The following is a 21,528-nucleotide window of genomic DNA, read 5'->3' on the forward strand; positions in this document are numbered from 1 at the left end:
AACCCCACTCTCTTCTAGCACGGATGATGTTCCCTAGTTGGGTCATGAAATGTCTGCAAAGAAACAATCGGTTGAAGGGACCCTTCAAAAACCACTTCCTGTTTCACTCTAGTTGTACAAAGGTGTTCCAAGTCCAACATACCTTCCTGCAGATGTCCAGTCTGACCGTCAGATCTGCCCGGTGAGAGAGGTAAACAACAGCCATCAAATCCTTGTAGTTCGGGGAATCTGAGAATAAGAAAGCAAAGACCAAAATGGCTTTATGCTTATGCCCAAACCAAGGAAGGCTACAGGCTTGAGCTCTCTTGCACATGTTCTCACAAACAAGAAAAACAGTGAGAGCTATTATAATGAACATGGAAATCCCAAATGGATGTTATCCTACAGATAAGAGGCATGTTCAGGTTGTTTCTTGTGGGTCTATGACAATTTACCACAGCCATCTTGCCATGGGACAACTCGCTGCGGAACAAAAGTGATACTAATATCAAAGAAATGATATAGGAGGGAAAAAACCAACAAAGAAAGGATGCAAAACAACGGACAGAATGAAATGTGAATGGCAAAAATTAAAATCATTTTTAATTTATTTTAAACAATTAAATAGAATGGTTAAATCAGTGGTTCTCAACCTCTTTAATGTCACGACCCCCAACCAGTCGTAAGTCGAGGACTACTCAACCGGTGCAGCACCGTTTGCAGAAAGGGACTTTTGGCGGGCTCAGCAGGGCAGAGACAGCCTGGACAATTCCTATTGGCTTTGGAAAGCCAATAGAATTAGACTATTCAAGAGAGTCTATTCTATTGGTTTTCAAAAGCCAATAGAATAAAAGGGAGGAGCACAGCTAAGGAAAAGGGGGAAAAAAATGGCGGACTGCGTTGTTTGGCGACCCCCGTGAAATGGTCGTTCGACCCCAAATGGGGTCCCGACCCACAGGTGGACAACCCCTGGGTTAAATTGTCCCTCTGTGGTGAGTTGGCTGTGGTGAGTTGTCCCATTCCTGTTTCTTGCAAACTCAACAATCCATAGTGGCAGGTGTGAAGCAGCTGGTTCATACAATCTGCTAAGCTCCAGTTATCCAGACACAAACTCGCTGGTCTATAGTCTTTGATGAATATAATATATCAGTATTTTCAACCATGACTACTTGAAGATGGGTGGACTTCAACTCCCAGAATCCCCAGCCAGCCTCTGTGTAGGTACCTGCTCCAAGGACTTGTTCTAGAAGGCACCGGAAAAACAGTATGGAAACCGGGATGTCGTTCAGGTAGGAGATGAAGCCATGATAGCCAATGTCCTTCAGCTTCAAGCGATGCTTATACCGTTCATGGACCTTCTCGTACTTCAACAACTTGTACAAAATCTGTGCAAAAACAAACAAAAAGACAATGTGGTTTGCACTGGAAAGAGGTACCTGGTCATGTCTGTGTCTTCAGTGTCATCTGAGTGGTGCAAATGGGTGTGTTGTTGACCAGTCCTTTCAGCAGTTCCAAGAAGGCTTCACACCCCTTTGCACCACTCAGGTGACCCTGAGGACACAGATAAACCTCCAAGTGGCCTCAATGACTCCCTAAAAGAAGGCCAATGACCAGTGGTCTGCAAGGAGTATAAATCCTTCCATTCCTCACCATCCAGTCAGAGCTGAAGAAGCTTCTGGGATGAGAAGCGAAACATCTTCAAAGAAAAAAGAAGAAAGTCCAGTTGCCTCCTGAAAAAGCATATTTGGGACTCATGGATATGAATTCCTACCTTGAAGATTCTCTCCCGGACTTCATCCGAGAACTTCCGTTGAATGAGTAGCGAGAAAAAGACCTCCACGTTGCCCGGCTCAAACAGGAAAGCAAAGAGTTGGTCCTGGCATAAGGAATTCTTCTGCAGACTTTGGATCACTTCCAGGATCCCACATACCTGTGAGACACGTCAGAAAATGGAAAACTGCTGTCATGTCAACTTCAGGTAGACCTTCCTTCCAAAAGTTCTAAACTTAGAATCTCAATGAAATGGTGTCCAGGTGTGTTCTGGGAGCACATCTTGGCATGAGCATGTTAAACCTTGCTGAATGTTGCCTATGGTTAATCAGCTAATCTCGGTTTGTGCTCAAGGTCTTTCTAGGATAGATCTGAAATCTGGGGTTTGACCTCTTCTTATAGTAAGCCCGGAAAACCAGCAGCCCAATGCAAAAATCCATACTTCAGAACATCTTTCTTTGATAGGGAACTTTCTAAGGTATGGTTGACCTCAACTCCCAACACTCCTAGCCTTTGGCTCTGCAGCAGGGGAATTCTGGGAGATGAGGTCCGATGTATCTGGAAGATGCCAGGTTGAATATGCAGGCTTAGTTGTCTGGGAATGAGAGGGCCATCCATCCATCCATCCATTTATCCACCAATATATCTACCCATCCATCTATGCATCCATCCATCCACCCACTCCTCTATCGGTCCGTCCGTCCGTTCCTTCCTTCCTTCCCTCCCTCCATCTGCCCATCCACCTACCTGTCTGTCCACCCACTTCTGTGCATCCATCTATCTCTTTCTATGTCCATCTATCCATCCACTCCTGTCTGTCCGTCCGTTCCTTCCTCCATCCATCTGCCCATCCATCCACCCACCCACCCATCTATCCACCTACCTGTCTGTGTGTCCATCTACCTCTTTCTCCATCCATCCATCCATCCATCCATCCATCCATCCATCCATCCATCCTCTCATCTATCTGCCCATCCATCCATCTACCTATCCATCTATCCATCTTTTCATCCATCCATCTGTCCTCTGTCTGTCCATCCATCCATCCATCCATCCATCCATCCATCCACCAATCCATCCATCGATCCATCCATCCAAGTTCTTGGTTTGGTCTCCAATCTACCTGGTGCTCATCATTTACGGCTGCCAGATAGTTCATGGTGCTTTGCATCTCATCGCTGGAGATGTTCCTGCAGAAGAAGTCTTTGATCAGGCTGAAGAGGGACGTTTGCACTGTCCGGAGGTCATCGGTGGCAATGGGCTTCTCCTTGTAGGTTCTGAGGAGAAGGAACAGGAAAAGGGTCATAACGGAGAAAGTAGGAAAGGAACAAGGGCACCTGGTTGTCTGTTAGAGGAGAGGACACCTTGACCAGGAACCAAGCAAGGAGGATTTTTCAATGTTCTCTTAACTCACCCGTAATAGGTCCGGATGGAATCTAGGATATATTGCACCCCATATTTCTTCCTTATCCTTTGTTTGTGGTCCTTAATTATATTGGATAGGTACTGGATGTGACCTATCAAAGAGAGAGACAAGTTGAGAAAGAAGGTGGGCCATACCTGCTAATCTTGCCCATCCTATTCTCAAGGCAGGGGTCCTCCTTAGATGGTCATGGAGTCCCACCTACATCTCTCTTGAGATATCATGGAAATGGAGCAACTTGTCCAAAGAAAGGACATTCATAGGAAGTAGCCAAGTTATGGCTCAGGAAATGAAAGGATGTCATTGACCTTTCAGAAGAATTTCAACCCATGGAAAGACTCTGTGATGCACCAAAGGTGAAGAAAGGATCTTCTCATTCTCTTGAAGGACCAGTTTTCTTGGGGCCGATGGGTCTATCAATATTCTAGACCAGGGGTCTTCAAACTTGGCTCTTTTATGATTGGTGGACATCATGCCAGCATGCCTGGCTGAGAAATTCTGGGAGTTGAAGTCCACAAGTCAAAAAAGGGGCAAGTTTGAAGACCCCTGTTCTAGACCATCCTGAACTTACCCAGCCGGACGGCGAAGTCACTGTTGGTCCAGATGCGGAAGTCAAAGAGGAGGGCTTGGTAGAGGAGATGAAGCAAGAGGTTGTGTCCTTCTGAGGCCACCTGTTCCATCAGAATCTGGGAGGCCATGAGGACATTCATGTCCATCGCCTGGCTGGAGACCTGCAGAACGTGGAAAGATCTACGTGAAGACTTTATCCTCCACGTAAGATCAAGAATTCTGTCCACGGGCAGAGTCCCGGTGGCTTCTTCTCATCATTCCCCAAGGCCTCTCCTGCTCTTCCAGATCCAACCTTGTGGGATTTAACGCCAAGGAACTGATGTTCAGGACTACAATACCCATTATTCCCACTGAAGTTGGACTTGAGGCCTCACACATTGTTATGGGATGGGACCAGGTGTTCTGTTGGAACAGAGATTGAGAGACACACATACTCCTCGACTTTCATAAAGGGTTGGTTGGTAGATCTTTAATCCTGAGATCAGAAAAGGAGAAAAGGAGATCTATTTTGCTCAATGGCTGTCAAAGAAAGACTGGAAGATGGCATGTTATGGAAATACAGGAGCCAGCTGTGTGCAACAGCAGCCAAAAAAAGCTAATACAATCCTGGGTTGTATAAACAGAGGCATAGAATCAAGATCACACGAGCTATTAGTACCGCTTTATAAAACCCCTAGTAAGACCACACCTGGAATACTGCATCCAGTGGTGGTCAACCCATCACAAAAAAGATGTTGAGACTTTGGAAAGAGTGCAAAGAAGAGCAACTAAGATGATTAAACATATGAAGAACGGTTGCAGGTTTTGGGTCTAGAGAAAAGAAGAACTGGGGGGGGGGAAACATGATAGCAGTATTCCAGCATTTGAGGGGCTGCCACAAAGAAGAGGAGGGTGTCTACTTATTTTCCAACGCACCAGAAGGCAGGACAAGAAACAATGAATGGAAACTAACCAAGGAAAGAAGCAACCTGGAATTAAAGAGACAGTGAGCACAACTAACCAATGGAACTGCTTGCCACCAGAAGTTGTGGGTGATCCAACACTGGAGGTTTTCAAGAAGACAAGTGGACAGCCACTTGTCTGGAATGGAATAGAGTCTCCTGCTTGAGCAGGGGGTTGGACTAGAAGACCTCCAAGGTCCCTTCCAGATCTATTCTGATTGACTGATTGATAGGTTAGCTTTAACGAAGAGAAGGGACACAAATGGGGCCTTAGCCAGGCAGGCAAGGTCAGGAAAAACGAGGGTCACAATCGTGTGTCTGAAATATGTGGGTTGTGATGCTTATAAAAAGAGATGGAGTGTCAATTAAATGGTTGGGGCCACCATCTTGACTTTTTTGACAACGGACAATAAATGGTGTCACAGCACACTAGTCCTCGACTTAACGACCGTTTCTTTAGCAGCCATTATGATGATTCTGAAAAAAGTAACTTATGACTAGTCCTCGCACTCATGATCGTCACAGTGTCCCTGTGGTCACCTGTTGGTGACTTGGGTGCTTATGATGGTTGCAGCATCCTGGGGTCACATGATCACCATTTGCAACCTTCCCAGCTGGCTTCCGACAAGCCACGACACTGGGGAAGCCAGCAGGAAGTCTCAAGTTGCAATTACACGATGTCTTGTTTAATAACGGCAACAAAAACTGTTGTAAAATGGGGTACGATGATGTGAGGCCTCACTTAATGACATGCCACCTAACAACGAATTTTCCAGTCCCAATTATGGTAATAAGTCAAGGACTCTAGAAAGAGTACAGAGAAGAGCAACAAAGATGATTAGGGGACTGGAGGCTAAAACATATAAGGAAAGGCTGCTGGAATTGGGTATGTCTAGTTTAACGAAGAGAAGGACAAGGGGGGACAGGATAGCAGTCTTCCAGTATCTCAGGGGCTGCCCCAAAGAAGAGGTAGTCAAGCTATTTTCCAAAGCGCCTGAAGGCAGGACAAGAAGAAATGGGTGGAAACTAATCAAGGAGAGAAGCAACCTAGAACTAAGGAGAAACTTCCTGACAGTGAGAACAATTAATCAGTGGAACAGCTTGCCTCCAGAAGCAGTAAATGCTCCAACACTGGAAGTTTTTAAGAAGAGACTGGACAGCCATTTGTCCGAAATGGTATAGGGTTTCCTGCCCGAGCAGGGGGTTGGACTAGATGACCTCCAAGGTCCCTTCCAACTTTACTACTATTACTATTACTATTACTACCCTGTATTTAGTTCGTCAGGGGCAGCCCCTCTGGATTGGGCTGAGTTTGGAAAGCTAAGCAAGGACACAACGTTGTTAACAAGGGGCAGGAGACCACTAAGAGATCCAGAGCTAGAATGAGAGGTTAGGGAGAAGACTATGTTGAAACACTGCTGATCAGGAAGGAACGTGGTCATGTTTGGGCCATAAAGCAGCCGAGAAGGGAAACTGAGCAACGTGATATATGCAGCACAATGCAGTGAGCCCTGTGTGGATCTGTACACTCGGGAAACAAAACAACCACTTTATAAACGTATGACACAACATTGGAGAACAAACCCATCAGGAGAAAGCAGTCCATCTGCATTTGAAAAGACAAAGGTCGCACTTTTGAAGACAGCAAAGTCCACATTTTGGACAGAGAGGACCACTGGTTTGAAAGAGGGGTCAAAGAGGCCATCTGTGTTAAAACTGAACCCAGAGGGGGAGGGATGCGACACCACCTATCTCCAATCTATAACACAATCCTTTCAGCAGTTCCAAGAAGCCCCCACACCCATTTGTACTGCTCAGGTGACCCCGAGGACACAGATAAACCTTCAGGTGGCCTCAACGGCTCTCAAAGGATTCAAAGGACCAGCTGTCTACAAGGAGTATAAATCCTTCCATTCCCCACCATCCAGTCAGAGCTGAAGAAGCTTCTGGGATGAGAAGTGAAACATCTTCAAAGGAAAAACAAGAAAGTCTTGTGAAAAAGGTCAAAATGTTGGAGACCTAGATGAGATCACCCCTTTACGGAAGTGTGCATGGATGCTCACCTTCTGGAGCAAGGCTCCAATGATGGCTGGACCATGACACTGGACCAAACTCTCTTGATTGACTTGATGACCACACAGGAAGTTCTTCACCAGTAGTAAAAATGCAGCCACTCCATTCTTCTCCAGCCTGCCCTCTAAAGATGGGAAAACCAACACGCAAATCACCTCCATAATCTCGTGCTCAACTTGGTGACTTTAAGGTGGGTGGACTTCAACTCCCAGAATTCCCCAGCCAGCTGTGCTTTCTGTATCCCCCAAAACTGCAGATTTTTATCACCTGAAGATTTCCCCAGCGGAATGTGTAAGCCTTGAGCACTCCGTGACGAGGTCAACTCTGGGCCCACCAAGTCATGAATCTCCTGGATATCTTTGCTTTCTTCCTTCTGAGATGCCACCTGATCCAGCAGAGGGAGGAGCACCCCCATCCCACCAACACAGTTGATGACATCCTAGGCAGAACCCAAAACAAAGCTTTATGAGTTGAGAACCATCACACTGTAGACCTCAGAAGACCCCAAAACAGTGTTCTAAAGGTGGTGGCGGTGGCAGAACGTCCATGGTGATCTAGCTTGGTCCTACAGAGAAGCTAACAGGTCAGAGTGAGAAGCTGGGACAATTTCCTCCCAACAGCCAAGATGGTTCCTCAAAGACATGAGTATGGATTCCCACCTACCTTAACATCCCAGTTCACCACTTGATGCCCTGTCAGCCTCCCTTCCAGGTTATGGTTTGGAGAAAGGTTCAGACAGATGTTGCTTTTACAGGCCTAGAGAACCACCGAAGGAGAAAAAGGCAAAGAACAGCTCTGAGGATCTCAAACATGGTCCTGTCATCAGGCTAGGTCCTCTTTGTGGAGGAGGCTGACCACAGGTGTGCAGAAATCCAGACTTAACCTTACCTGAGGTGTGTAGTACAAAAGTAGTTTGCTACTCAGTTCCCCAAAATCTCCCTCCGGCTTAAATGGTGATGCAATATTTGGTCCTGCGGAAGGAAACAGAGCTGTAGTCAAAGAAGGAAGACTTGGTGTCCTCAAGCTCAGAGTGCGATAGGAGCAGGTCCTCCTCAAAAGCACCATCCCTTGAAGTTCTGGATGATGGTCCTCCATCAAGACGTGTCCCATCCTTACCTCCTGCTTTCCTCCTTGCTCTTGTTCTGCTCTGTTTGGACCATCAATGTCCCCATCCCAAACATCAAGTCCAATTTGCCTATTCTTCAAGTGTCCTTGGGTGAGATGGACAACACACATGGTTTCTCCAGAGCCCTACCTGCCAAGAAGAGGGCCTTCACCTGAGCAGGCTGGAGTGCCTCGTAGAAGATGGCGACTGACCCCAAATGGCCTTCCAAAGAGGTGGGCATTCCCCACTCGGTGTCCTGGGTCCCCGCAATCATGGTAGAAACCATGCTTTCCCGGGGCGGGATGGGGGTCCAGGTGTGAGAAGCCAAAGATGCTGGGAAGGACTGTGAGCGGTTCAGAAAAGGATGCGTTGGGAACTCCAGATCTGGCGAGTGAGACGGGGGTGAGTAGACTGTGGATGTGGTGGTGGTCCGGTGGCCAGCAGAACCAATGAAGCAAGATGTGAAGGCCTGGCCAGGAAGAGGACAAAAGTTGGACATTTAGCAGATATAAATATTTCTGTTCTTGTCCTATTTGCTAGACCTTCCTTTTTCCATGTTGTTGTCCTTCAAACCGCTAGAACCAAAACACCCATCATCCCTCTGAAATGACCATGCAAGATTGTGGCTGCTGAAGTCCAAACTACCAGGAGAACATCTGAAGAAGATGTCTTTAAATGGTAGCCATCAACATCCCTCCCTGGATTTTACATCTGGACGTAGAATCATAGGATTAGAAGAAACTTCGGAGGTCTTCTAGTTCAGGGCTAGGCCACCTTGGCTCTTTTATGACTGGTGGACTTCAACTCCCAGAATTCCTCAGCCTGGCTCAGCTTGGAAGCCTCTCCCTTTCCCCTCAGCATGGCTGGCTCAGGAATTCTGGGAGTTGAAGTCCACCAGTCATAAAAGAGCCAAGGTGGTCTACCCCTGTTCTAGTCCAATCCCTTGTCCAAGGCAAGAGACTTTATATTTTGAGCAGAACTGGTTCACTGGGAAGCTCCAAGTTCATGATGGTATCTAAAACAGTCCATCAACTTTCAAAAAAGGCTCAAGAAGGAGTTCCTACAAGAAATCCATGATTTTACACACTTCCCTCCTTGAAGAAGCAAAAAGATGGAGAAGGTGGTAGAATTAACCTTCTGGATTTTGGATTGAGGAGATACAGTCAAGACAATGACACGCAAATGGAGAAGAAGGATATGAAAAAATCTCCACTCCAAACCAGAAACTGGATGGAGGGAAGTTCAACAGCAAAGCAAACTATTCATCTCTTAACTTGGGTGATGGACAATCAACCCAAAATGTGGACTTTTCCTCTTTTTCCAAGCTCAGGAGCCCAAAAGATCAGGAGGGTCATGGCTGATCTTCTCTGCTCATCATCTGAAGGCTATTAAGAATAATGATTCTACAGCAGAGCTCTTCAAATTTGGCCCTTTTGTGACTGGTGGACTTCAACTCCCAGGATTCCTCAGTCGGCCATTTTGATGAAACTGCGGCCTTGGATCCAGACCAAGAGGTCTTCCAACTTGGCCCTTTTATGACTGGTGGACTTCCAGGATTCCTCAGAGGGCCATTTTGATGAAACTGCAGGCTTGGATCCAGACTCTCAGGGGTCTTCCAACTTGGCCCTTTTATGACTGGTGGACTTCAACTCCCAGACTTCCTCAGCCAGCCAGGAGTTTGAAGACCCCTGCTCTACAGCAAGTCCTTGATTTACAATCATAAAGGAGTTGGCCCATTATGATCATAAGATGAAACGGGATCAGTCATGTGACCAACCTGATTTTTACGACTGTTTTGTGGTGGTTGTTAAGTGAATCAATGCAGTCATTCAGCAAATGCTATTCTTGTGGAAAAAATAAAAGCCTTAAAAAAAAGGACTTTTACGAATTCCAAGGGTGAAAGAGAAGTTTTTATTTTTGCGCAAAAGGTTCAGAAGTGATCTACAATCAGCAAATTTCTGAACAAGGGGGAGGATCTAAACTAAAGCTTTATAGGTTTCTTTTTCTCAGGAACAAAGGAAGCATAGATGGAATCTTACATTGTATATGGAATTTACTTTGTGTAACATTCCCACATTACTATGGTCACTAAGTGAACCAGAAAATATTAAGTCATTAATGCTTTTCTATGGCAAGTTTTGCTGAACACTGGAAATAACTGCTGGTTTTCATCAAAACTGTCATAAAATGAACAGCCATTTGTCCGAAATGGTATAGGGTTTCCTGCCTGAGCAGGGGGTTGGACTAGATGACCTCCAAGGTCGCTTCCAACTTTATCATTATTATTATTATTAAAATGAGATCAAGTGACAGTAGGACGCGGCAAATAGTTGTAAATATGGCTGTACTGACCAGTGCCCAAAGGATGATTATGTGACTACAGGGTGGGAGTGACTGTTAGAACATGGGATCTACCTCGTAAGGCCCATTTTTGAGGCCTGCTGTAAATTCCGACGGGTTGCTCAGCAACCGATCGTACGTTGAGGACCACCTGTACGAGCCATCTCCACCAACCTTGCTCCTGAAGAGGATTTTTGTGGGATCTTTGCAGGTGGAATAGGACGCTCACCACAACCAACCCCACCACAACCAACTTGCCATGGGACAACTTGCTACGGCCAAATCACCATGGGGACAACTAGCCACAGGACAATTCAACAAACACAAAATTTAAATTAATTTCGACGGAACCAGGGCCAATAATAATAAAATAAAGTCAATCCAGAAATACAAGCTACAATAATTTTGACGAAAACGTGATCCCCAATAATAAAAACAACTGAAATGAATTATTAGTATAGCATCAAATTGTCCTGTGGTGAAGTTGTCGTGGGTTGAGTTTTACTGCAATGAGGTGGTCATGACGAGTTGTCCTAGATCCCTCCGAAGGATCGAGTGTGATCTACCTCTGAATTTCCTGATGGATGGACATCACCGGCTTTTCTAAAGTTGTCACCACTAGTACTGATTTTAACAATCCTCCGGTTGTCCATGTTCTCCTGGGTGCAATTTTTACAGACCCGCAAAGACGTACGGCGTGATCCAAGGACATCTTACCTCGCTGACGGATGGGAAACGCAGCTGAGCGACTTTGTAGAGCTGACCGTCTACAAAAATGTTCACCAGGTTCTGGCTGAAGAGCCGTCGGCCCACGATGTGGACAACGTCAACGCAATGCTAGCAACAAGCGAAACCAGAGATTAGCAAGTTTCATTCCAACGTTTGTCAAGTTGTGGATACAGAATGGAAAGACAATGAATAGCATCGTGGACAAAACGGGGGTCGATTTGGAAAACTACCAGCCAAGCAGACCCTTTTCCAGAGATATATTCTCCAAGCGGCATCTTACTACAGGTAGGTCTTGGTTTACGACCACAATTGGGACCCGAATTTGTGTTGCTAAACAATGTGGTTGTTAAGTGAGCCATGCCCAATGTTTTTGTTGTTAAGGAAAAAAAGCCGCCGAGAGTTGTTGAGAGTGAATGGGCGGCCATATAAATTTTCTAAACAAACAAATAAATACATTGCAGTTGTTCAATAAATACACGCAGTCGTTAAGTGAATCCAGCTCCCCTATTTACTTTGCTCGTCACAAGCTGATTGGGAAGGTCACAAATAGTGATCATGGGATCGGGGGACCCTGCAATCGTGGTAAATACACACCGGTGCCAAGTGTTTGAATTATAATCACGGGACTGTGGAGATGCTGCGACGGTCGTAAGTGCGAGGATTGGTCATTAAGACAGCTTTTATAGTGCCTTTGCAATTTCAGTCTCTAAATGAGGACCACCTGTAGTTGCTCCCCTGTTTAATCGGATGCTTTTTTTGACTCCATTAAAAACAACCCCTCCAAAGCTTAAAATTCCTGTCAAGCTTCCTAAATTGATCAGTGCTGGTTAGAGATTTGGAGAGGGGGGGGTTACTCTGTGGTTTCCCCAGATAAGGGCCGCGACCGTGACCCAAGGTTGGCCACAGGAAGTGGAGGTCAGAAAAGTCAAGATGGCAGCCAAGCTTACGTGATCCAAATCGTGCAATTATCTCTGTGAGTCTTTAATTGGCCAGAGATGCCATCTTGACTTTTTTGCTCCCCTGTGGATATTCCAGCATTCTTCCCTCTCAAAACAGCACCCCAAGTGTGTAGTTTTTTTTGGGAGGGTTTGACAACACAGCCATCCACATGAACCTCCTCAAGGTAATCTGAGTTGATCCGAATTTAGCTGTCCTCCCTCACAGCTGTCCTCCCCCAATCTTTCTGGTTTTGTGGATTGGCCAGGGAGGGGGGAGATGGGACAGTTCCATGCAAGTAGCCATCAAACGCATGTCAATGCTGCAAATATTGTACATTCTTGCTTTGACAATATGCAGAACTGTCTGGTATATTTGGAGTTAATACAGAGCAGAAGGGGGTGGGGGCAAAGCCGGGGAAAGACAGAGGAAGGAAACCTTTGACCTTCACACTAATTGGATAATATGATATATGACAGTTAATTTAGGGAGGGAACATACTAATAAATTAACTGCTCAGAGGAAGAGAACTTTATTTATTTATTTATTTATGAGACTTATATACCGCTTTAGGTGCAAGCACTCTCTAAGCCAGTGGTTCTCAACCTTTCTAATGCCGTGACCCCATAATACAGTTCCCCATGTTGTGGTGACCCCCAACCACTTATACATCAACGGGTCCCAGGGGCGTGGCCAAAGAAAAGGGGAAAAAATGGCGGACAGCCTTGTTTGGTGACCCCCGTGAAATGGTCGTTCGACCCCAAATGGGGTCCCAACCCACAGGTGGAGAACCACTGCTCTAAGTGGTGTACACCAGTAAGCAATGTATATATATATTTACATTGCCCCCAACAATCTGGGTCCTCATTTTACCTACCCCGGAAGGATGGAAGGCTGAGTCAACCTTGAGCCAGTGAGATTTGAACCGCTGACCTGCTGAACACAGTCAGCTAAAGTGGCCTGCAGTACTGCACTCTAACTGCTGCGCCACCTCGGCTCTTAGCATAAAGCCTCTGTTATGCCTGTGCCGACATTTTGTAACAATAAATGACTTTTAGGAAAATCAATGCCTGGAAGTTTTTTGAAGTTTTCATTAGCCGGAACCATAACAACGCACATGTGTGCAGCTCATTTGCGTGATTAGCATGCATGTGCTCCTGCCCTCCCTTGCCCGCCTTTCCATGGCTGGTTGCAAACAGCTTCTGGCCCATTACTGCAGGGGTCCCCAACCTATGGGTCGCAGCCCAGTACTGGGCCATGGGCTTTTGGCCAGTGGACTGCAGAAATGGCTAGCTCAGTGGTTCTCAACCTGTGGGTCGGGACCCCATTTGGGGTCGAATGACCATTTCACGGGGGTCGCCAAACAAGGCTGTCCGCCATTTTTTCCCCCTTTTCTTTGGCCACGCCCCTGGCACCCGGTGATGTATAAGTGGTTGGGGGTCACCACAACATGAGGAACTGTATTATGGGGTCGCGGCATTAGAAAGGTTGAGAACCACTGGGCTAGCTGGTGCGCACACGCATAGGTGTGTGTTCTCCCCACTCGTGCTAGCACCCGCGGCCCCATTAGCGCATGTGCGCAAGCACAAATGGGGACTAGCACGGAGTGGGTGTCTGCGGCCTGTTTGCGCATGCACGAACAGGGCCAATAGCCCAGGTGAGTTGTGTGGCCCATTTGTGTATGCTGCATGCATGAATGGGGCTGCTAGTGCCACACCAGTGTGTGTGACCTTGTGTGCACCCATGCTTGCAATTTTGAAGCTGCTCTCCTTCTCTCTGGTCCATGAACCCGGAAAGATTGGAGACCCCTGCATTAGTGAGCTAGGGCCCAGAGATTGAGGACCCCTGCTTCAAAATCACCAGAAATCTAAGTTCAGCGTCGGCTGTGTGTGGCACCTCGTGGACCCCCAGATTTTGTTCCCGGACACGCCCAGCCCTCCCAGCCCGGCTGTTGCTCACCCAGGCTGCGTCATTGAAGGGGATCTCTGGCAGGGCTACCGTCATGTACTCCTTCTTGGTGCAGACTGCCACCACCAGCATCCCCTCCGTGGTGAAGAAGGCTTCGAAGCCGGTGCCGCTGGCGGTGAAGAAGCTAGGTGGGATGGGAAGGAAGGACAGGTGGGTGAGCGGAAGGAAGGAGCCCACTTGAGCTCAGGCTTTTAGATTTACCTGAGCAGGTAAAATCCAATTTCCAAAACTAAGTGGGCAATAGATTTTCCCCAGTAGAACGGAGCAAGCCTCCCTGCCTTTTCAATCATGGTTAGTTACGATAGTCAAGGGCTGTGTTGTTCAACCTTGGCAACTTTAATAGGTGGACTTCAACTCCCAGAATTCATAGCCAGTATTTAAGTCAGTGGTTCTCCACCTGTGGGTCGCGACCCCATTTGGGGTCGAAGGACCATTTCACGGGGGTCGCCAAACAACCCAGTCCGCCATTTTTTCCCCCCTTTTCCTTAGCTGTGCTGCTCCCTTTTATTCTATTGGCTTTTGAAAGCCAATAGAATAGACTCTCTTGAATAGAGTCTAATTCTATTGGCTTTCAAAAGCCAATAGGAATTGTCCAGGCTGTCTCTGCCCTGCTGATCCCGCCAAAAGTCCCATTCTGCAAACGGTGCTGCACCAGTTGAGTAGTCCTCGGTTGGGGTCGCGGCATTAAAATGGTTGAGAACCACTGATTTAAGTCCATCCATTTTAAAGTGGGCTAGCTGGGGGATTCTGGGAGTCGAAGTCCACCCCTCTTAAAGCACGTTGGCTGGGGAATTCTGGGAGTCGAAGTCCACATTTCTTAAAATTGCGTGGGGTGACATCTTGGTTCCATGTGCTCTAGGCTTCCAGCCCTCTTCATAATCCCCAATCCCCCATTCCTCAGCCTCCCTAGATCACGAAAGTCAAGGTGGCACCCCAGTGCCTACATGCGCTAGGCGCCCGCACCTGTACAGCTGCTTCCGCTTCAATCGGCCAGTCTCCTCCGGAGCGTCTTTGGCTTCTTCGGCCAGGAGACACAGCCAGGCGTGGAAGGCGAAGCCACCCCCAGGCCACTTCTGGATGGTGGGCACCATGATCCCCGTCATGCTCGGCATCAGGTCGAAGTACTGCAGCGCCCGCTCGGGTCCTTCCTTACGCGCCATGCCCGAAAGAGCTCGCACGACTTGCACCGTGTACGCGTGGCAACCCGTGCCATGCTCAGTCCGGAGGAGTCTCAGCAACTGCCGTAACTCGCCCGGACGGATCGAGAGACCGCCGAGCACTTGCAGCAAGTCGACAAGGTTCTCCGTGCACTTGCGGTTGAGGTTCTGCTGCGTGGCGCTCAGGGCGTCCAGCAAGTAGCCCACCATGCCCGCCCGGACACAGGTTGTGCGGCTCTGGAGAGAAGCACTGCAGATTTTCTTCAGCCACTCCGAAAGGAAGATCTGGAGGTCTTGAGAGGTGAGCTCGGGAATCCACTGGATCAGGATCAAGAGCGGCTGCTCATTGTGGATGAGGCGCGCAGGGGAGGCGGTGTGATCCCCTTCGACGGCCTGGGAAAAGGGTCACAGGTCTGAAGGTGAGTTATGATTAATTCTAATTCTAGCCCTAATTCATCTCTTAATTTTATTCAGTTCCAATTCTAATTCAGTAATTCTAATTCTGATTCTGATTCCGTTCTAATCCTAATCCTAATCTGATCATTCTAACTGAATTTGAATTCTAATTCAATTCTGATTCTGATTCAAAATTTAATTGTAATTCAGTTTGAATTCAATTCTAATTCAATTCCATTTCATTCAATTTGATTTGAATTCTAATTCGATTCTAATTCTGATTCAAATTCAATTTGAATTCTAATTCAATTCTAATTCTAATCATGATTCTAATTCTAATTAAATGTAATTCTAATTTAGAAATTCTAAGAATAATGCAATTCTCATTCTGATTCTCATTCTAATTCAATTCATTTTAATCCTAATTCTAATTCAATTCTGATTCTAATTCAATTCAATTTCAATTCAATTTAAATTCAACTCTAATTCATTTAAAATTCTAATTCTAATTCAATTTTAATTCATTTCTAATTCAAATGTAATTCAATTCTCATTCTAATTCTTCTATCCCTAACTCAATTCAATTCTAATTCAGTTCAATTTTAATTCAGCTCTAATTCAGTTCAAATTCTAATATAATTCTCATTCTAATTCAATTTTAATTCAGTTCCAATTCAAATGTAATTCAGTTGTAATTCAACTGTAATTCAATTCTAATTCTTCCAGTTCAATTTTAATTCAAGTCTTATCCACGTCTAATTCTTATTTTAATTAGTCTAATTTCAGGCTCAGTTTTGCTGCACAGAGCAGCTTGTGATTTTTTAAAATTGAATTGAATTTATCAAATTTGTATAGCCACTCCTCGCCGCCAAAGGATTTTTCCCATCGTTCTAGCCCTATTCCCCAACCTGGACCCCATCCTTCTTCTCCTAATGTGCACTCCATCCTGGATTTTGCCAGCAAAGGTTTTTTCCCCAAACAATGGTAAAATGTTATATATTTGCAGACAGCCCCACGTAATTAGCATACACTCCTTTTTTGGCCCAAATGAAGAATTCAACTACCCTACTAGGTAAGCTAAATTGAAAGAATACCCCAGGCCATTAATCTGATCATTTACTCCAGTGGTTCTCAACCTTTTTAATGCCGCGACCCCCAACCGGTCGTAAGTCGAGGACTACTCAACCGGTTGTAAGTCGAGGACTACTCAAATAGTGCAGCATCGTTTGCAGAATGGGACTTTTGGCGGGCTCAGCAGGGCAGAGACAGCCTGGACAATTCCTATTGGCTTTTGAAAGCCAATAGAACTAGACTCTATTCAAGAGAGTCTATTCTATTGGCTTTCAAAAGCCAATAGAATAAAAGGGAGTAGCACAGCTAAGGAAAAGGGGGGGGGGAAATGGCGGACTGCGTTGTTTGGCGACCCCTGTGAAATGGTCCTTCGACCCCAAATGGGGTCCCGACCCACAGGTGGAGAACCACTGATTTACTTCCTTTTGTCAACGCTGCTAACATCGGATGTTCTTGAGTGACAACATATGAAGAAGCAGACATGTTTTATTTAACCTGTGTATCACTTCTAGAGTTAAAGTCAGACAATGTTAGAAGGGGGGGGGGGAAGTATGTACTGGGGGATAGTTAGCCATAACAATATTTCGGTACAGTATTTCCAAGGTCAGTTGTAACCAGAGGAGAGACTGGGAGGGAAAGTTCACACTTCAAACTCATTGGAGAATGTGATTGATGACTGTTAAATGAAGAAGTGAGTTATGCTTTGTTATGGGTCATTGGGGGGGAGGGAGAATTCAGTTTTTGGCTTCATTATGTACCTGCGGAAGCTCTGCAGCAATAAAAGGATTCTTTAAGGTAAACAAGGCCTCAAAGTTCTTTGAAAAGCTTCTTCTTTCAGAACCATGACCCCTTTATTGTTAAAAAAGGCGAGTTTAGCAGGAAGCTAACCTTGGCTGACCTTGAAAAAAAGGCTAAGTGGGATTGGGAAAGGAGACCACCTGGAGATCCCAAAGCGATAGGCAGCACTGGGAAGGTGAGTTAAGCAATTTGCCAAAAACAAAAGAAAACTCAATGACAAACCACTTTCAGACCATGGCCCCAAATAAACCTCTTTATTTTTGAAGGACCAGATGTAAAAAGCATGAACTTTATAAAAATAAAGAAAGACGACCCTGTTTCTCGGCTCTCTAACAACAACAACAACGAGTTGGAAGGGACCTTGGGGGTCATCTAGTCCAACCCCCTGCTCAGGCAGGAAACCCTATCCCATTTCAGACAAATGGCTGTCCAGTCTCTTCTTAAAGACTTCCAGTGTTGGAGCATTCACCGCTTTCTGAATCAGAAAGTGCGACGTTCTCACCATGTTGAGCAGCTCCTGCAGCAGCTTCTTGGTGGGCTGACTCTGACTCTTCAGGACCTCGTAGAGGTGGGAGTAGCCGATCCTTTCTTTGAAGACCTCCTGGAGGAGAGAGTGGCCAGTGAGCCCCTGCCAGACCCAGGCAGACTTTGCAAACTTCAAGGAGTGTCTCTCTCTCTCTCTCTCTGTCCATCCATCTCTCTCTCTCTCTCTCTCTCTCTCTCTCTCTCTCTCTCTCTCTCTCTCTCCATCCCTATCTATCTATCTATCTATCTATCTATCTATCTATCTATCTATCTCTATCTATCTATCTATCCATCTCCATCCCTATCTATCTATCTATCTATCTATCTATCTATCCATCTCCATCCCTATCTCTCTCTCTATCTATCTATCTATCTATCTATCTATCTATCCATCTCCATCCCTATCTATCTATCTATCTATCTATCTATCTATCTATCTATCTATCTATCTATCTATCTATCTATCTGTATCTATCCATCTACCCATCTACCCATCTACCTACCTATCTATCTATTTCCATCTACCTACCTACCTACCTACCTACCTACCTACCTACCTACCTACCTATCTATCTATCTATCTATCTCTATTTATCTATCGGTATCTATCCATCTACCCATCTACCTACCTACCTACCTACCCATCCATCCATCATCCATCTATCCATCCTTGTCTGCCTGTCTGTCTGTCTGTCGATCTATCTTCTCCCATTCATCTATCCATCCATCATAACAGAAGAGAATATTTGTAGCTTAGGGGTTGAACTGTGGGGGTCCCTGGTGTTCTCTGACCTGGATGGTTTTCTTGCAGACATTTTATGATCCAACTAGGGAATGTCATCACTGCTAGGAGGGTTCAAAAGGAGGAGGAGGACTGTGGGGTCTTTGGGGTTCTCTGAGCTGGGTGCTTTCCTTGCATATGACCCAACTACGTAACATCATCAGGGCAAGTGACTTATATAGACAAGAGAGAGCAAACTCCACTCCCTAAGTGCACGTAACGCCTGCAAGAAAACCACCAAAAGCTCACAGAGCACCGAGGACCCCACAGAGTCATTTCCGTTGGCCTGCAAGCTGATTTCCTTGTCTTCATGTCCTGCACCCTGTTCAAGTTGCAGGACCCCCCCCCCATTTCACTTTGGGGTGCAGAGGCAAGAGAAATGGCCAGCCTGCATTGCAATCGCCCTTCTGATGCTTTCAGATATCCCAGAAGAGTCCGGGGGGGGGGGTGTCTTACCTTAGCCGTGGGGGAGGTGGCCATGATGGAAGTGAGGACCCCAATGGCGTGAATCGGGATGGCATCAGAGCTGCTGTCAAAAACCTGGGGGGGGGGGAAGGAAGAGAAAAGGATCTCAACACCCCAAAGCAACAAAATTTCTCGTGGGTGGGCTAACACCTCAAGAACTTCCAAGTGGGGTGTTCAGAGGAAGCAGAAGGCTGTGAGTTCAAGTCCTGCCTTAGCCATGAAAACCCACCGGATGGCTTTGAACCAATCACCTTCCCTCATCCCGGCCTACCTCCCAGGACTGTTGTTGTGGGGAAAATAAGAGGAGGAAGGCATGTTGGATCTGTTAACCACTTTGAATTATTTGCAATTATGATAAAAACGGGACACAAATAAAATGCGGGACACAAATAAAATGAAGAATAAAATAAAATAAATAATCCTGGAACAGGACAGGTCAAGAAAGGGAATCCAGGTAGTCCTCAAGTTACAACTATTCATTTAGTGGCCATTTGAAGTTACGGCACTGAAAAAGATGGTTTTTGACTATGTTTCATACTTATGACCGTGGCAGCATCCCCATGATCAAATGATCAAAATTTGGATGCTTGGCAACTGATTCATATTTGTGACAGTCGCGGTGTCCCGGGGTCACGTGATCCCCTTTTGCGACCTTTTGCAACAAGCAAACCAATGGGGAAGGAAGATTCACTTAATAACCATGTGATTAACTTAACAACTGCAGTGATTCACTTAACAACTGTTGCAAGGAAGGTTGTAAAAGGAAGCAAAACTCACTTAACAAACATCTCCCTTAGCAATTTTGGGTTCAGTTGTGGTCATAAGTAAAGGACTACCTCTGTTTGTAACGATAATAAAGGCAGGATGTAAATAAAATACAATACAACAACAACAACAACAACAACAACAATAAAAAAACTTAGTCTGGAAAAGGAGAACTTGAGAGAGGGAGTAATAAAACTATACCCAGACATTTTTATTCCATGCTTTCTGTCAAGTTAGATAGCGACAAAGCACCCACAACAGCCCCACAACTACACAGCCCCACACACAGCTTCTGACACGTCACTGGCAAGGAAGCCAAGCCAAGCCGTTAACTCTGAAAAAATTAAGCTACAGCATCCGTGGAACACAAAAACTAACATTAAAACAACATTAAAACACGCTGATCGGCAAATGAAGATTAAAAACAGCAGGGGGCAGAGAAACATCGCTATTACAGGTTCAGCTGTATGTAGGTATTCCTCGGCTTACGACCGTAATTGAGCCCAACATTTCTGTTGTTAACTGAGACATTCGTTAAATGAGTTTTGTGCCATTTTTCGGCCTTGCCGAAGTGGTTAACCGGACGGCTGCAAATTGTTAATTTAGGAACACAGTTGTGAAGTAAATCTGGCTTTCTATTTCTCAGAAAGTCGCAAAGCAGGACCACGTGAATCCCCGGGACCCTGCAACCGTCATAAATATGAGTCAGGTGGCAAGCATCCGAATTTTGACCCCGTGGAACACGGAGATGGTGCAATGGGCGTAAGAGTGAGGATCGGTCATAACTGACTTTTTTCAGTGCCGTTGTAACTTTGAACAGCTACTAAACACACTATTGTAAGTTGAGGACTAGCTGTACAGCAAGTCCTCGACTTATGACCATTTGTTTAGCAACTACTCGAAAACACAAGAAAGTGACTTACGACCAGTCCTTGCACTTACGACCATTACGGCATCCCCATGGTCGTGAGGTCAACATTCAGACACCTAGCAACTGGCATGTACTTATGACAGTTGCAATGTTACATGATCAAAATTCGTCTGCTTGGTAACTGACTCATTTTTATGATGGCTGTAGCATCCCGGGGTCATGTGATCCCCTTTTGTGACCTTCTGACCAGCGAAGTCAATGGGGGAATCAGATTCACTTAACCACTGGGGCAAGAAAGGTCATAAAATGGGACAAAAAACCTCCCTTAATAACTGTCTCATTTAACAACGGACATTTTGGGCTCCTTTGTGGTCATAAAGTCGAAAAGTACATGCAAAAGTCCTGGAGAGGCTGCAAACTAGAAAAACTGATCAAGATGTGAAGCTGAGATCACCCCTTTCCTTTCCTGACTAGAGGATAGTTAATTGCTTTTCCCCCCTCCACAGACACACTCCCGGTCAGTTTCACACAGAAGTTGTACAGATTTTTCTTTCTTTTTAGCCAGCCGACTTTTAAAAGCGTTCCTCAGTTTCCCTGACTACTGAAACCAGCAGGAGGAAAGAAATTCCGTTTGTTTAATGGGTCACATGCAGATCCCAGCAAGCTCGGAGATGTTTGCCGCTTTAGTTCAGATAACCATGGTTTCCCCAGAAGAGACCAAGCTGAAACAAGCATGCAATCTGCCCACCTTTCTTTCCATTTATTTGGGGCTGTAATGTCTGTGGATGCAATTTAGGAATAGGCAAGAGAATCACAAAGATCCTGGCTTGTTCTCAGCAATTACTGAGCAGTCCTCAACTTACAA

General features: G+C 45.8%; 1 protein-coding gene across 5 annotated transcripts in view; it reads right to left on the minus strand.

The window, feature by feature from the left end:
* NBEAL2 (neurobeachin like 2) overlaps nt 1–21,528 on the minus strand; it is a 126,691-nt gene that overhangs the window by 41,068 nt on the left and 64,095 nt on the right. For all 5 annotated transcript variants that reach the window (XR_005559810.1, XM_039368796.1, XM_039368799.1 and 2 more), the window contains 16 exons: nt 19,019–19,102; nt 17,759–17,857; nt 14,798–15,384; nt 13,826–13,958; nt 10,919–11,038; nt 8,012–8,330; nt 7,645–7,727; nt 7,420–7,512; nt 7,024–7,195; nt 6,747–6,880; nt 3,744–3,903; nt 3,164–3,266; nt 2,873–3,026; nt 1,751–1,909; nt 1,205–1,364; nt 143–228 (listed from right to left, as the gene is read on the minus strand). Coding sequence is in view for 4 of the 5 variants with exons in the window: in XM_039368796.1 (XP_039224730.1) it covers nt 143–228; nt 1,205–1,364; nt 1,751–1,909; nt 2,873–3,026; nt 3,164–3,266; nt 3,744–3,903; nt 6,747–6,880; nt 7,024–7,195; nt 7,420–7,512; nt 7,645–7,727; nt 8,012–8,330; nt 10,919–11,038; nt 13,826–13,958; nt 14,798–15,384; nt 17,759–17,857; nt 19,019–19,102 (2,646 nt within the window). In the remaining variant the exon portion in view is untranslated. The remainder of the gene's footprint in view (nt 1–142; nt 229–1,204; nt 1,365–1,750; nt 1,910–2,872; nt 3,027–3,163; nt 3,267–3,743; nt 3,904–6,746; nt 6,881–7,023; nt 7,196–7,419; nt 7,513–7,644; nt 7,728–8,011; nt 8,331–10,918; nt 11,039–13,825; nt 13,959–14,797; nt 15,385–17,758; nt 17,858–19,018; nt 19,103–21,528) is intronic.

The sequence above is a fragment of the Crotalus tigris genome, unplaced genomic scaffold (assembly GCF_016545835.1).
Source record: "Crotalus tigris isolate CLP2741 ecotype Arizona unplaced genomic scaffold, ASM1654583v1 scf7180000020932.1150333, whole genome shotgun sequence".
Lineage (NCBI taxonomy): Eukaryota > Metazoa > Chordata > Lepidosauria > Squamata > Viperidae > Crotalus > Crotalus tigris.